This window comes from Hemicordylus capensis, chromosome 3, assembly GCF_027244095.1.
Source record: "Hemicordylus capensis ecotype Gifberg chromosome 3, rHemCap1.1.pri, whole genome shotgun sequence".
Classification (NCBI taxonomy): Eukaryota; Metazoa; Chordata; class Lepidosauria; order Squamata; family Cordylidae; genus Hemicordylus; species Hemicordylus capensis.
Window position 1 is genome coordinate 117,456,347 of NC_069659.1, and position 14,895 is coordinate 117,471,241.

General features: G+C 40.6%; 1 protein-coding gene across 5 annotated transcripts in view; it reads left to right on the forward strand.

Moving 5' to 3' along the window:
* GEMIN8 (gem nuclear organelle associated protein 8) overlaps positions 1–14,895 on the forward strand; it is a 76,208-nt gene that overhangs the window by 31,806 nt on the left and 29,507 nt on the right. For 4 of the 5 annotated variants that reach the window (XM_053304985.1, XM_053304986.1, XM_053304987.1 and 1 more), the window contains exons 2-3: positions 676–713; positions 4,364–4,796. In XM_053304985.1, coding sequence (XP_053160960.1) covers positions 676–713; positions 4,364–4,796 — 471 coding nt within the window. Of the gene's footprint in view, positions 1–239; positions 415–675; positions 714–4,363; positions 4,797–14,895 lie in introns of those variants that run through there. The other variant, XM_053304983.1, reaches the window with a different exon arrangement.

Sequence of the window (14,895 nt, forward strand, 5' to 3'; positions counted from 1 at the left end):
AGTAGTCTGCTGGCAAGAGAGCTACTCATGTACCTCAGCACTTTTGGGGGAAGGTTGGTGACTAATGCTCAGGCTCCCTCTCAGCCGTACAATTGTGCTAGCTGTGCCTTTGTGCTGCCTTGTGGTAGCGCCTTCATTTGCATTTCAGATGAATGGAGGCCATCCTGATATCACCCATCTCCTTTCATTCAGATCCGCTGTGCGGCGCAATGAAAAATTCCTGCTGCAAAAGATAATTGGGAGTTTCGACTTGTACCTTGTGCAGCCCTCATAGCATCATACTCATTGGTTTAAAATGCAAACAAAAGTGTAATATTGATGTAAATCTAAATTATTATTCTCCATGTGACTCCTGGATGTTTATTTTGCTTTGGGACCTGGCAGGCCTTTCTGAGAGGGGAATCTCACAGGCAGGTAATATCCAAGAAAGGACTCTGATCCCTGTAGCTACTAATCTTGCTTCAGCTCATGCAAAGACCAGGAGCAACCCTGAATGTTTATATGAGAAACATATGCTCCCCGAGATACCCTGGCCCCCAACCACATTTGGCTTAAAGCTCAAAATTAGCACCTTGAATCGAGCCCTGAAAGTAGCTGGCTGTGGGTTTAATTTATATTAATTGATACATTAAATGTTGATATTTGTATGTTCACCTTCTTTTCCTTTTTCTTCAGTTTGTGTTCATCACTGGTACAAATTTCCACAGATAATGGTAAGATTCTTTTAATTCTTCTATTTGCTGATGATAGTATTTGGCATGTTTCATATTGGCAGAATACAGATATATGGATTGGGTTTTGAAGTTCCCAAAACACAATATTTATTTAAACTAGAACTTAAGTATTCAGTGCATTGTGTGAATAGGCAACTTTGTCAAGACCCCTAAAATAAGAGAAGGGAAGATGCACCAACCTGGGCAGAGCTACCTACCATGCAGCTAGGAGGCTCCAACTGAAGAGGCTTCTCCCAACCCTCACTCCTGCCACAGAGCCACTTAATAATAATAATAATAATAATAATAATAATAATAATTTGTTCAATTTCTTTACCGCCCTTCCAAAATGGCTCAGGGCAGTTTACAGATAAAACAAAAACAGTTAAAAGCAATCAACAATTAAGACAAAGATTTTAAAATACCATAAAACAACAGTTAAACAATAAAAACAGTTTAAAAACCCTGAAAAACCAGGTATATTAAAACCCTTTACAACCGTTTAAGAACCCTGGAAGGTCAGGCCAAACAGATAGGTCCTACTTATGAACCAACTTGCCCTGAGGTGGGGAAACAAATAACAGAGCAGCCTTTTTGCATTCCCTGATTGCCTTTGACTGCTTTCTTCATATATTAAAGCCATCAGCCTGTGTCAAGCATAGAAGGCAACGGTGCACACATAGCTTGTTTTACCCCTCTGACATACATACAGTCTAGTGGAGAGACAGTTCATAAATACAGTACATAAATGTAAAGGGAAAGTAGACAGCTAGTGATCACTTTTCTAATGGGTGCTTTTTGAGAGACAAGCATCTTAAGGTTTGTGTTGTGCACCAGGATCACAAGAATGTTTATAGATAGTAGGTTTGTAAAGAAAGCTCCCTGGAGTTGTGGGAGAAGAGGAACAGAGGGTAAATGGAAGGAGCATTAGGACCCATCAGGCATTAGCTGTATTCTAGTTGCAACACAGGAAAGAAAGGAATCAGCTGGGAAAGCTGGAAATGTGAAAAGAGAGTAGGGAGCTGAGGCATAGGGAAGCCTTTCCTAGCTTATTGTCACATTCATACTGTACATAGATGTACACCTAAAATGTGATATGCATTGAGGCTCTTTTGGTAAGCTCTGGAGTGTGGAAACCAGAAGGGACATGGCAATAGATAAGGTCTGCCCAGGTTGGTGCTGGGAACTGGAGAGAAAGCCAAGAAATGACTTGGGGTGTATGGGTGTTAGTAGATGCCTATGAAAAGTAAGCAACAGTGTTACTTAGATTTATAACTGCTACTTACTTGACAAAATGTCCCCTCTAGTTTCCATATTCTGGAGCTTAGAAAAGCCATATATTCATGCTTCTTTTAAAACATAGTTGTTATAGTAAATAGAATTAATTTGACTAGCCTTCGTAGCTTCTTCTGTCTTTTAAATGTTTTTTTTAAAGAAAAAACACTCTTTTTCAGAATTCTCCTTAGTATTCTGTGTAAGCTAGAGGTTTCTCAGGGTCACTTCCACCCCTTTTCCTCCTCCTCCCTCCACCCGCCCCAGCTCTCTAAAAGAAGTATTTGGCTAAGCACCAGAATCACAGTTCTGACTACTTGAAACGATCCTTTGTGTTCCTCTCCTAAATTAACAACAGCTAGGCAAATCAGCCAGCTGTATTCCACTTTTCCGTGAAGTCGCCACCAAGATCTGCTTGAGAAGCATTTTGGTTAAAAAAGAACAGCTGATAATAGTTTGCAGTTCAAAATAGTCTTAAGAAAAATATAAGACTAACCACTTTCACAACTGTTTAAACTATTGCTGATGTTTCCTCTAAAGAAAAATCACAGTGGGTGAAGCGAGCATCCTCCTTCCAGACAAATCCTATTGAATAGTAGTGCTGTTTTTTCGTTGGACACAATACAGTAATATCTTGACTTAGCTCTGCAAGACATTTCTTGGTCCCAATATACATTTATTTCATACATTTATATTTCATGTTTCTTCCATTGTGGAATCCAAGGCTGCATACATGGGGTCCCCCTCTAGTCATCTGTGCAGGCACTGCCCACACATAGACCTGCTAAGCTTCAGCAGGGTGGCTGCATCATGTGTCCTCAGACCATGCTTTGGGGTCCATATGGATAGCCAACATGCTGAAGGAGAAGACTAGCTTACTGAGCTTTTGATATGGGGGCACTTTCAAATGATTAATCATCTGTGTGCATTCTGAAATGATACGGTCCTCTGAGAGGACTGTGCCAATCAGTTAGGAGCTGCTCTGAATGTCCCAGTCAGCACTGGGTGTATGACTTGGATCCAGAAAGTGGTTTCTGAAATAGACGTCCTACCTGCAGACTGGCATCTTAAGGTGCTTGCATTAAAAAAACACCTAAGTATATATGATCTCAAGAAGTTTAAACCTAACCAAAATCTTTAAAATTGTATATAAAAGTAAGCTATTTGTTCTTGTGCCCTTGAAGGCTGACTTCAAAAGGATATTGAGTCTAGATCTGAATCCTTAAAATAATGAGAATGTTGCCATTGACTTCAGTAAGATACTGATCAAACCTATTGTTAGCCCACACACCCCAAACCCTTTTAGAGGGGAGAGGGAGACGTTTACTTATATTCAAGTATGTCTGACACACACAAAAGTGTCGTCCTAGCTCATGGGAACCAGAAAGTAAAACTAGCCTTAAACAAAAGGAGACTGACCTCTTAAGACTCATTGTCAAAACTGAAAGGAAAGAGTAAATACAATTAGGCTTTTGGAATTCATTTATGCTTAATAGTTTAGGATGGGGTATTCACTTGGCAGAAGTCAATCCTGTTTAATTCAGTAGTATTATGATTTGGCCTTCTCGTTTTATATCTGTTAGCACAGGTAAAGAGAGCAACTTCATTTCATCAAGTTTATCTTGCCAACTTTTTCACAGAGAAATATGCACATGGCATTTCTTGCCATAACAGTGAAATACTGAGCTTCATTGGTGTGTCCTAGTGAGGGGATTTCATTGTGTCAGTTCATGTTACCTGGGCACGTCACATGAAAGAGTAGCATGTGCGTGTACACACTTACAGATGGCAGAATATGTGAACTAGAGTCTCTAGCCAGTTGCTCAGACGCCCAATTTGTGTGATTTTTCTCCCTCCAAATAGAGTAAGGGGTGAGATTTCATACATGGCATCTCTATGCAGCTAAGCATTCACATGGAAGCCCAAATAATATATTGTGTCATCTGTGTGGTGGAGCAAAGGAGAGTTTGCTCATTTTTGACTGCTGCATTAGGTCTGTTGGTTTAAATGACAAAATCTTGAAATTGGCAGTATTGTCTACCTGAATGACATCCAACAGGGTCCCTTAAAAACAGCCTCCATGTTACATCCATCAGCCTGGTTTCAGGCTCCTAATGGAACACAACAGCAAAAATAGTAGAAAGCTCCTGCCTCCAGATGTTTTGCTGTGATTTGATGAGCCACCCTTCCTTGCTTTAGAAAACTGAGCCTTCAGCAAAATAGGTAGTATTGGTGATATATTGAAACTTGCCATTAGATTTATTGTCACAATTGCTCTAAGTATCACTTTAAGCTTCCACAGCTAGACAGTCTGGTCTTTGGGATCCCCAAATGTGTTAATCTTCAATATGCACAAGATGCTTTCTCCACATTTTTAGGAGAATTCGATGCCTCAAGATGAAGCACCATGGTATTCGCAAAAAGTGTATGCAAGATACTGGAAGCATTACAACCAAGCCATGGAGTGGATGCATAGGCACAAAAATGCTTACAGGAAAGCCATGGAGTCCTTCTACAACCAGTCATTTTGTCCTCCTGAAAACCATCCCAGAGTGCGTTACCCTGACTGGGATGGAAAGTTCTGGAGAACTGGACCATATTCTCTCTACACCCAAAGCATCAGACCCAGGTGCACACCCAGGCCTCAGCCTGCCCCTCGTAACAGCAGAAGAGAAGCAGCAGAGAGAGATTCTGAAACAGATGAGAACTCTGATGATGAGGAAGCCATCGAATATGACCTTAGCAACATGGAAATCACGGAAGAGCTCCGCCAATATTTTGAACAGACAGAGAAGCACAGGGAAGAGCTGCGTAAGTACATGTCTATGCCATGTTCTCCATAACAGTTAATTGGGAGAGGAGAGCTGGTCTTGTGGTAGCAAGCATGACTTGTCCCCTTAGCTAAGCAGGGTCCACCCTGGTTGCATATGAAAGGGAGACTAGAAGTGTGAACACTGTAAGATATTCCGGTCAGGGGATGGAGCCACTCTGGGAAGAGCAGAAGGTTCCAAGTTCCCTCTCTGGCTTCTTCAAGATAGGGCTGAGAGAGATTCCTGCCTGCAAGCTTGGAGAAGCCACTGCCTGTCTGTGAAGACAATACTGAGCGAGATGGACCAATGGTCTGACTCAGTATATGGCAGCTTCCTATGTTTCTATGTGATATTGTTTATTCTTATTTAGCATGTATGTACCCCACATTCTCTAAGGAGAGAAGAAGAGAAGAGGATGAGGAAGGAGAGAGAGAGAAGGGGGAAGAAGACAGACAGAAGAAAAGGAGGAGAAGAAAGAGGGACTGAAGGAAGTCATGAGGAGTATGTAGAGGGCAAGGGAGATAGGAAGAGGGGAGAGGGAGAAAGGAAAGAAGAGAGTGCAAGAAGGTGGAGGAGGAAGACAGAAAGCACAAGTTGGGTGTGAGAAGGCAGCGAGGCACATGCAGCCCACCCATCCTCCAGAGGTGCATTGTAATCAAATCTGTCCCACCACCCAATTGAGCTTGACACCCTGAGTTGTACCATGCTGGCATCCTTGCTCTTGAGTTTACATGCAGGGTATGCAGACACTGACACACAGCCTTGATAATATAAGTAATCTAGCAGGCCTGTATTTGACTCAAATGTCAAATAGGCTAGATTTAAACATTGCAAATGGTGTGGTCAAATCCAATGTGGAATGGTGGGCTCGTCTACCAGCTGCCCTGTTTACTTATATAGATCAAACTGCCCACATCCCTCATCATTGGGGTGTGGCTATTATTGTTCCTATATTTTAAAAAGGAAACAAAGAGGACCCCACTAACTATGGACTGATTAGTCTTTTAAATATAATCCGCAAATTATATGCAGAACATTTTTGCTGGAATCTATATGATTGGATACGATTGGAGAATATCTTAGAGGAGGCGCAGGCTGGTTTTAGATCTGGTAGCTTAACCATGGATCATTGTTTATTTTTGCAACATCTTCTAGAAAAATATGCCGGTAGCTCTAAAAAGTCCTCCTTCACCACATTTGTTGATTTCAGGGTGGCCTTTGACCACCCTGTAATATCAAGACATTCTCTTTGAGCAAAGCTAAAAAATTCAACAATTGATAAACATTTGTTGTTATTAATGTATACACTTTATGCTAAAAGTACCCTTTGAGTCAGATGTAATTTAATGGATCAACTGTCTAACCCCATTTCCACTTAGAAGGGTGTCAGACAGGGTTGTATTCTGGCACCTTTTTTGTTCATGTTCTCTCTCCCCTCCCTCTCTCTTCATGCCCCTGCGTTAGCAGAGAGACATCAGCTATTCTTTTGTATGAGGATGGTGTGGTTATTTTATCACAGGCTCATATTGGCCTAAGGTGAACTCTTAAGGCTCTTGCACATTATTGTAAGGAAGACCACCTGTTTATAAATTATTCTAAAACAAAAACCATGGTTTTTTCTTCTTGGTCAAAAATTTTTAATTGGTATATTAATAACCAACCTATTGAGCAAGTAAGATGTTTCAAATATTTAGACGTTGTTTTTCAGGTCAATGCAGAAGAAACCTACATAGGCCAAGTAAGCTGCTTTGTCATCTCAAAGAAGTGCTGTGGCTATTTTAAGATGTCATTATGTCCAGGGTGGAAGTTTCCTCCCTTTGACTATCAAATTGATTTGGGCAAAATCTTTAGCACAACTCCTGTAAAGAGTTCTATTGGGCCCTCATGCTAATTTTGAGAGGGTTCAATCTGGATTTTTAAGAGGCCTCTTTCTAATGCTGAGATGTATTGTCAGTGCTGCACTAAGACTCGAAGCAGGTTTGATTAGAGTAGAAGCCAGAAATTGGATGGCCATTATTAATTTCTGGCCTAAGCTTAATTTTACTCCTGTAGAACTGACACCCTTGATATTGGTGGGTAATTTCCAGTCTGCCTGGCAGAGGGATATAGAGGGTAAATTGTTTTTCTGTGGTCTTTTACCTCATTTTTTACTTTCCTTGTGTCATGAACAGTCAAAGGAAATTATTCAGCAGCATATAAGGGACATTGAACAGCAGAATGAAGCTACCTAGCTACTCTAAGACACTGAGGGAATCCTCTATAATTGCACCAGCAAAGATCTTTCATCTTTGACATACTCAAAATATCGCTGTGCATTTTCTAGGGCTCATTTCAATGCCCTCCCTTCAGCATTACTGGAAGGTAGATTTCAGCATATACCTGTTTCACAGTAACAATGCCCTTGTGGCACTGGTGAGATCGAAGCATGTTCTTCTGCAATGTTGTTTCTATCAAGATTTGAGATTGGATTGGATTTTACCATTAGTAATGAATTTCCCAGGACATTTGGATGATTTTTATGTTAAGTTTCTTTTAGAGCAGGTCTGCTCAACTTAGGCCCTCCAGCTGTTTTTGGACCACAACTCCCATAATCCCCAGACACAGTGGCCAATAGCCAGGGATTATGGGAAGGGTAGGCCAACATCTGCAGGAGGGCTGAAGTTGAGCAGCCCTGTTTTAGAGGATAGTGATTCCTATGTCACTTATAAAGTAGTTAAATCTTGTTTTTTAGCATTTAGGGCACGTTGTATGCTTGTCTATTCAATATGAGAAATATATAGTTGGTCACTGACCATAATAAAGATTGACTGACAGACACATAGCTTCTATAAAAAATTGAAATAAAAATGTACTTCTGTGCCTTTGAGTAGGTTCAGGGTAGGTATCTTTTGTGTGTGAGATGCCTAAGTTAAGAGAACACTTTTCAGTAAACTCCATCAAGAGGCAGCAAACAAAACAGCAAAGGGTTTAAAAAACAGACACATTTATATAGCTGTTTAAAGTGTTGAAAGCACTTCACATACATTACCACAGGAATTCCCCCAACAACTCTGTAATGACAGCCAATATTACTATCCCCATGTTGTAAATGGGGGCTGAGGTAGAGAACAGTGACTTGCCTAAGGCCAACTACTGAATTCATGAGTAGAGTTAGATTTCTACCAGCAAGTTCCCGCCGCACTCTTAGCTGCTACAGATCCTAGTTCTCTCCTCACAGTTTAGCCATCCAGCCTGAAAACCAGTTAGGCCAGCCTTTTAAAAACTGGCCTGGTGGGATTTCCTGGGGAGAAAATTTGATTTTGCTGTGCTACCATGCTGTTCCTTGTCATCAGTCTGATGACAATGGAACTCAGAACAGTGCTATATTTTTGGACTTGAGTGAATGAGCAGGCTCATATGGAATATCTGCAGTCAGATTACTGTTATGGGATTTGCAGAAGTAGTCCCTGGCGGGGGTTTCCTCCCCATCTCGTTGTGACACCCAGAGGTCTACCCTGCCTGCTTCTTTGACCTGCAGTGCTAATTTTCGAGTTTCACCTCCAAAATGACATTTTGAAACATTACCAAAATCTTACAGCTGATCGTTACATTCTAAATGTATGAAATTAAGTCAGTGTATGGGTTTTATTAATCTGGAACTTACATGGTTAAATTCGGCAGAATCTTGGAACAGCTCAAAACAATTTCCTAGCTGCATTGTTAATGTCCAGAGGAAGCCCTGACGTAGAGTTTCATATGGATCAGTCATTTGCTTTCTTTTCCTTTGGTTTCATCCAGCATTGTGAATTCCAATGCTCCTTTCTCCCTCTAGGTGCTTCTAGTTTACTGTAGTACTTGTCTTTTTCCCCCTCCCCTTTTATAATTGTAATTGGACTCTAATTTTTAGAGAACAGCCTTTAGGCAAATCAATAGTATCTTCATCCCGGTGTAATTCTTTATTAAAATGTCTTGGGTTTAGAAGGGCTTTTAATGATTTTTATTTGATTAGTGCAGTCGATAGCATGAAGAAAATCATTACTCCCATTCGAGTTGTAGACTTAGGCATTCACAAAATATAGTGCCTGTGTTCTAGGATAGCACCATTCCTCACCCAGCAAGAATCCCGACTGCTGAGTGTCTCTTTAGAATAAAAACAGAGAGGGAATAGTATTTTTCCAACTCTGTTGGAAGTAGTAATGCCTGGACAGAGCCCCCTGGGACTTGATGTGGAAGAGATATACTAACTCTGTTTAATTACACAGGGCTATTGATTTTGCTGAGTACAGTACTTAAGGAAAATAAGATTTCAGGACAGAATTTGATTAAGCTGAATGCTATAATTATGTTATCATGTTTCAGTTTTCATCCTCTGCAGAGAATTCTTATAGACATAAACCAAACAGATTCCCACCATATTATACAAAGGCCATTTAATAAAGAACATATAACAGACGGTAATGATGTACAGGAATAATAATTAAATATCCTTTATATTACCATACAAAACTGTACAGAACTAGAAACATATGAGATGGAACAAAGATTCAGCCTAAATGTCACTTGATGGAACTAAATGTACACTTACAGAACTAAATATATTCCGATGAAAGAGTATGGTAGTTCAATCCATTATATAGAAATCCATTTTATCTGTTTCATACAAGTCTGCTATGTGGTGACATAGTGACCTCCGTTTTGCTCTTGATCTTTATCAAGTGGAGAACTGTCTTAGAAAGTTCCATTTGCTACCTTATTAGAAAGTTACAGTAAGCTGGTTGCTTTAGTAAGTCTTTTTGAGGTAACAGAGGTGGTTCCACACACTACTGGAATCTAGAGCATTTGGACCAATCCTACCAGTGCTGTTAAAACAGATTATTGATATCTTTCTAAATCCCTTGAAAACCCTTGTCCGCTGCCATCTCTTTTCATTGTATCGCTGTTCATTGTGTCATTGTATCTTCAACTGCCTGCTTCACCCTCTTCAATCACAGTTATGGTGAAATCACAGAATAGGGAAGCATTCAGACTAATGCAGTATTGGTGCTACAGGGCAGGGGTGGATTTTGTCAATCTCACCTTACCTCTGGAGACCACTGTGCATTTTTTCAGGAGGCACAGCGGGCTTCAGAGGAAAAGCGAGATGGCTCTTTCCGCATAGCACCAGTGCTGCATTAATCTGTATGTCAGCCATTGTGTCCAGCCACAGTCTTCGAAGCAGTGACATTCCTAATGTGCCTATGTCTTCCCAACCTGATTATTCCAGGCACAACAAAGCACATGGCAGACAAGAAACTAGCTCCATATTATTCCTTATCTATGTATTCTTCCTTATTTCCTGATGTCATGCCTCTATTTTTCCCTCCATTCATTCTTTGACTTGCTTTCCATGAGGTCCCAGGCAACTATACTACCTGGTGATACATGCTCTTGCTTCATCACACTCTGCAATCCTGAGCTTATGCCTAACCTTTTTGAATAGCATATACTGCAAAGGATTGTTCCTAATTGACCACATTCATACTGCTCAGCTTCCATCTGAAGTGCATTTTGCCCAGATCGTGAAACCATATAGGTGTCAAAACCTACATTTTTTTGTAAGTGTAACAAGTGAGTTGATGTTTCGTTTATATATTTTAGAGATTTCTGCCCTGCTCTTCAGGTGCAAGCCTCCCAAAGCACCAACAATATTAACATTGAAGCTATAATGAATGCAATAAGACATTACATTAAAAAGCATCAAAGCAACAGAGAGAAATGGCCAGATTAAAACTGTTTAAGACTCGGCATCTACAAGATCTTCTCCTGTATTGAAAGGACAGGTTTTGTATATTTAACCTGGAGGTTAATGGGAGATTTCTGTAGCATTACTGGAGTTTCTCTAGTGTACAGCATCCTGCAGAATACAAAGTGCATTGTAAAACTAATTGTGCTACATTAAGTGTGTGTTGAAAAAGGACATGTTGGATGATGATGATGATTATCCAATTCAGAAAAGGGACATGTGTTAAATATCAGTAATTTTCATCATTTTTTTTTCTTTTATAACCTGTTTTGTAACACTTCATTGCTTTCATATCCTACAGGAGGAATGGGCAATAGGCTGAATGTGTGCCAGTACTTGTTAGATGCAGGAAGCTGAGAAAAGAGCACACAGGGCTAAAGTGCATGCAGCAATCTATCTACCAGAACCACTCATCAGTAATGGGTACACTGAGACGATGCAAGAGGGAATGAATAGTAAATGTATCCCTGCTAACTGGGCAAAAAGGCAACTTTAAAAGTGCTGCCTCTCTTACATTTATCAGCAGGATAGCAACTTCAGCCCATGGTAGCATCTCTCCAAGTGACTGTTGCTTGTGTCTTCCCTATGTTTCGTTTTAGACCTTGAACTCTTTTGGACAGGAACCCATCATCTCATTCCTTTTTGTTATGTAAACCACTTTGAGAGCCTTTTTGTTGAAAAGTGGTATATACATAGTCTACATAATTAGTATGGGGGGTGGGGTGGATGGGAGTTGTGTGCAGTGATCAAGGATCCACAAATTCAAGCTTAAGCAGGCATTCACTAGGCAGGTATTATTTGTGGTCGCCACCAATCCCTTCTCTTCCCTCAGATCTTTTTCTGGCACACAGTCAAAGGGCTTAGGAGAGAAGCAGGACTTCTGTCATTTCCACTGGGCTTTTAACTAGATACTGTTTTAATAGTGTTTTAATAGTTTTAACTTTTTGATTTTAATTGTTGAAATGTTTTAATCTTTTATTGGCTGTTTTTATTATTTTGTAAACCGCCCATAGAACTTGTGTTTTGGGTGGTATAGAAATGTGTGAAATAAATAAATATGAAGAAGTGGGAGCCCTCTTCAAAGCAAGCTTAGAAAGGATTTCTGCTGTTTCTTACCTGCAGTGGTATAGCAGTGGAAATGAGACCCCTGGTGAGAGATCTCTGTGGTGCTGGGCATCTTGCTCACCAGGGGGCTGGGGGCACTCGGCATTGGCCAGCTGGCAAGTGGATTTGTAGATGCCTGGTGGTGATCTTATCAATGGAAGATGCAAACAAAGCTACAAATCCTTCTCTGAGTATTCTCAGAAATGATGGTTGCAGGTGGTGATTAGGGGGTGGAATAGAGCCATTGCTGTTTCTGCTCAGAAACTTGCTACTCTGAGAGATTCAAGACCTGGGATGGGGTGCAGATCTGCTAGCCCAGTGAAGGTGGATCGTGCTCTTTTAACAGCCATTTGTCAGTTGAAAAGTTACCACAGCACATGTGTGTGTGTGTATATGTATGTATAACCACTTGGTAAGATAGTTGTCTGTAACTTCCTGCCCTTTGTAGCTTTCCATATTTTGGGGTTAGGTGCAGATGTATGGTATAATTCTCCTCACCATTTAACTGGATGATGTGGTTGATTTGCTTACCAGATGGCTGCATGCTCGCTGTGCATGCAGGCATTGTTTGGGCAAATTCTAAAATGTAGGAATATGGACACCTGGAGTTTACACCACTACCACCAGCCTGCTCCATTTTGGACTGGGCCTCAGACTCTTAGAGTCCAGCCTAGTCCAGAACTGAACCACAATTTCCACTAGTCTCTGCCTTGGCATAGAGCTGCTCATCCCACCCAACTTTGTATAATTTACTGTGGTGGGAGGGAACACATCTGGGAGGTCATGTGGGAACCTTGAGGTCTGGGATATAGTGACACGTGCTCACTACAACATCTGAGTTATTGCAATCAGCATGCACCACAGCATCCCTATTTTAAAATTTATTTTATTTATATACTGCCCTTACAAAGGTGGCTCAGGACAGTTTACATTAAAATAAAAAATACTTAACAATTAAAATCGAGAACCAATTAAAAGCAGATTAAAATTACAATTAAAACTAGGTAACATTAAAACTAATGATTTATCCAGTGGAATTCTGGAGAATCTTCCTTGTCATCTCCCCTTTCCCCATCAAGCTGCACAAAGTAGGAGATATTTTGGCAAGCATCCAGGAGGTAGTAGCAGGGACTGATGCCCTGGCATATGCCAATGATGTCATCGCCCTGCAGCAAGGCCCAGAGGCTTGATCGTCTCCAGATTAAAATCAGAGTTTGTATTAATGTTCTGAATATCCAGTAAGCATTGAAAAATTAATCCATTTATTCTGTAGTCATTCCTAGGCAGACTTCAGCAGAGCCAAGCAGAGATGAGTTACCACTTTGTACATGGTCATCTGTATTTACCCATGCAATACTCTGGAAAATCCAGAATAGCTGAGAGGTGTGATTGAGGCTGGACTGAATAATCCTCTTCTTCATCTCCTTAAGATCTTTCTTAAAGGGAAGAGAAAACAACAGCCACTGGCTTGAAATATTTTTCATTCCTTCCTTCCTGCTTTCCGCCTTCACCCCAGGAACCTCTGCAGACTCTGACAATCTGTGGCTTTCTTTCCACTTCAGCTTCATTTCTGGCAGCATGTACTGCTACAGTTCTAACTTTGATAGTGAAGCATTTAAAACTGGCAACTCTTGAGGCTCTGTGCCTGATTTAACACTCCAATAAGGATGGGTGCTCCCCCCTCCCCACCGAAACTAAGCCCACTCTTTTTCAAAAAGCTTTCTTTTCTTTCTTTGAAATTCTTCTCAAGTGTTCTCCAACTCTTTGTAATTCACATCATGTGCCAGGCTCTTTGATGGCCCCAAACTCACTGCATGAAGAGTGTTTAACTCTGAGCCTTCATAATATGCCAAGTTATTTACATCATTAGGCTCTGGAAAATCATATACCGTAAGTGAAATATGGGTGCAGCCATTAAGAAAAAATACCAAATGCTTCTTTCCTTTCCTGCTGATATCAACCATTTGCTTACTTTTTGTTCAGACAAGACCTGAGCTAAGAGGTTGTCATTCAGTGATTTCCCCCCCCCCCCACCAGTATTCAAAATTATTTGGTAGCTTATTTGTTTTTATATTAGCTGCTCTTTCTCATTGCTCCTTGTGGAACTGGTAATTCTGATCTGAAGGAGATGTTTTGTGGTTTTGTTTAAATGACTTCCCAGAGGCTATTTATGAAGAGTATGAAGTCATTTTTCCGGGTTATTGCACCTGTCAGATGTATCCAGTGTTTTGTTGTGAAGCTGTTCAGGAATGCTGGTTAGAAGAACACAAGGCGGAAGAATAGCCCTTCCAGGTTTGGAGAGAATTTATTTTTAGAACTGAAAAAATATAAAATATTAGGGCGAGGGAGAAGGCTTGCAAGATTCTCTCATTATTGTTCCCTTCCATGTCAACACACACATGCTGAGTTTCATAGTATTTCTTTATCTCCGTTTTGATTTCTTTTCTTTAAATGAATTAGGGCAAGAATAAAATGGGAAACAGAACAGAATGCTACTTATTTGTTGCTGAACAGTGGTGAAACATCTGCTCCAGAAGAATTCACTGACACAGAAATAGTTTCCTGAGATTTTCCCTTCCCTTTTTAACTTTTAAAAACTTGGAAAACCAAACTATACCAGTTACATCACGTGTTAATGCAGGATTACGGTCTGTAACTTATTAGGATTGATCTAGTTTTCCATTATAGTCACAAGATCAAGAGCCCACTTTCTCCTGCCTCTCATTTCCCCCCCAAAACAATTCAAACCATTTTGGGCAAGGTCCCCCCTCCTTTTCTTGTTGCCAAGGGAGAACTGCAATTGGATCATGCATATAGGCCTTTGTTGCATGTAAAGGTCTGAAGTGTTTGTAAATTCTTGCACCTCATTTTGCCCAGAGATGTGAGTTCTCTAGAAAAAATTGAATTGGAAAATTAACCAGAAAAAAATCTGGACATTTTCCCCATGCAAATTGTTTCTCATTTGCATAAAATTGTTTTTGTCAGAAAACTTTACTGTATAATGAAAGGTGCCTCTTTGCCCAGTTAACAGGGCTTAGTGATTCCCAGTAGCCACCTAATGGCACCGCGGGAAATGACTTGCCTAGCAAGCATGAGGTTTCCGGTTTGAATCCCCACTGGTATTTTTCCCAGACTATGGGAGGCACTTATATTGGGCAGCAGCAATATTGGAAGATGCTGAAAGTCATCATCTCAGACTGTGTGGGAGATGGCAATGGTAAACCCCTCCTGTATT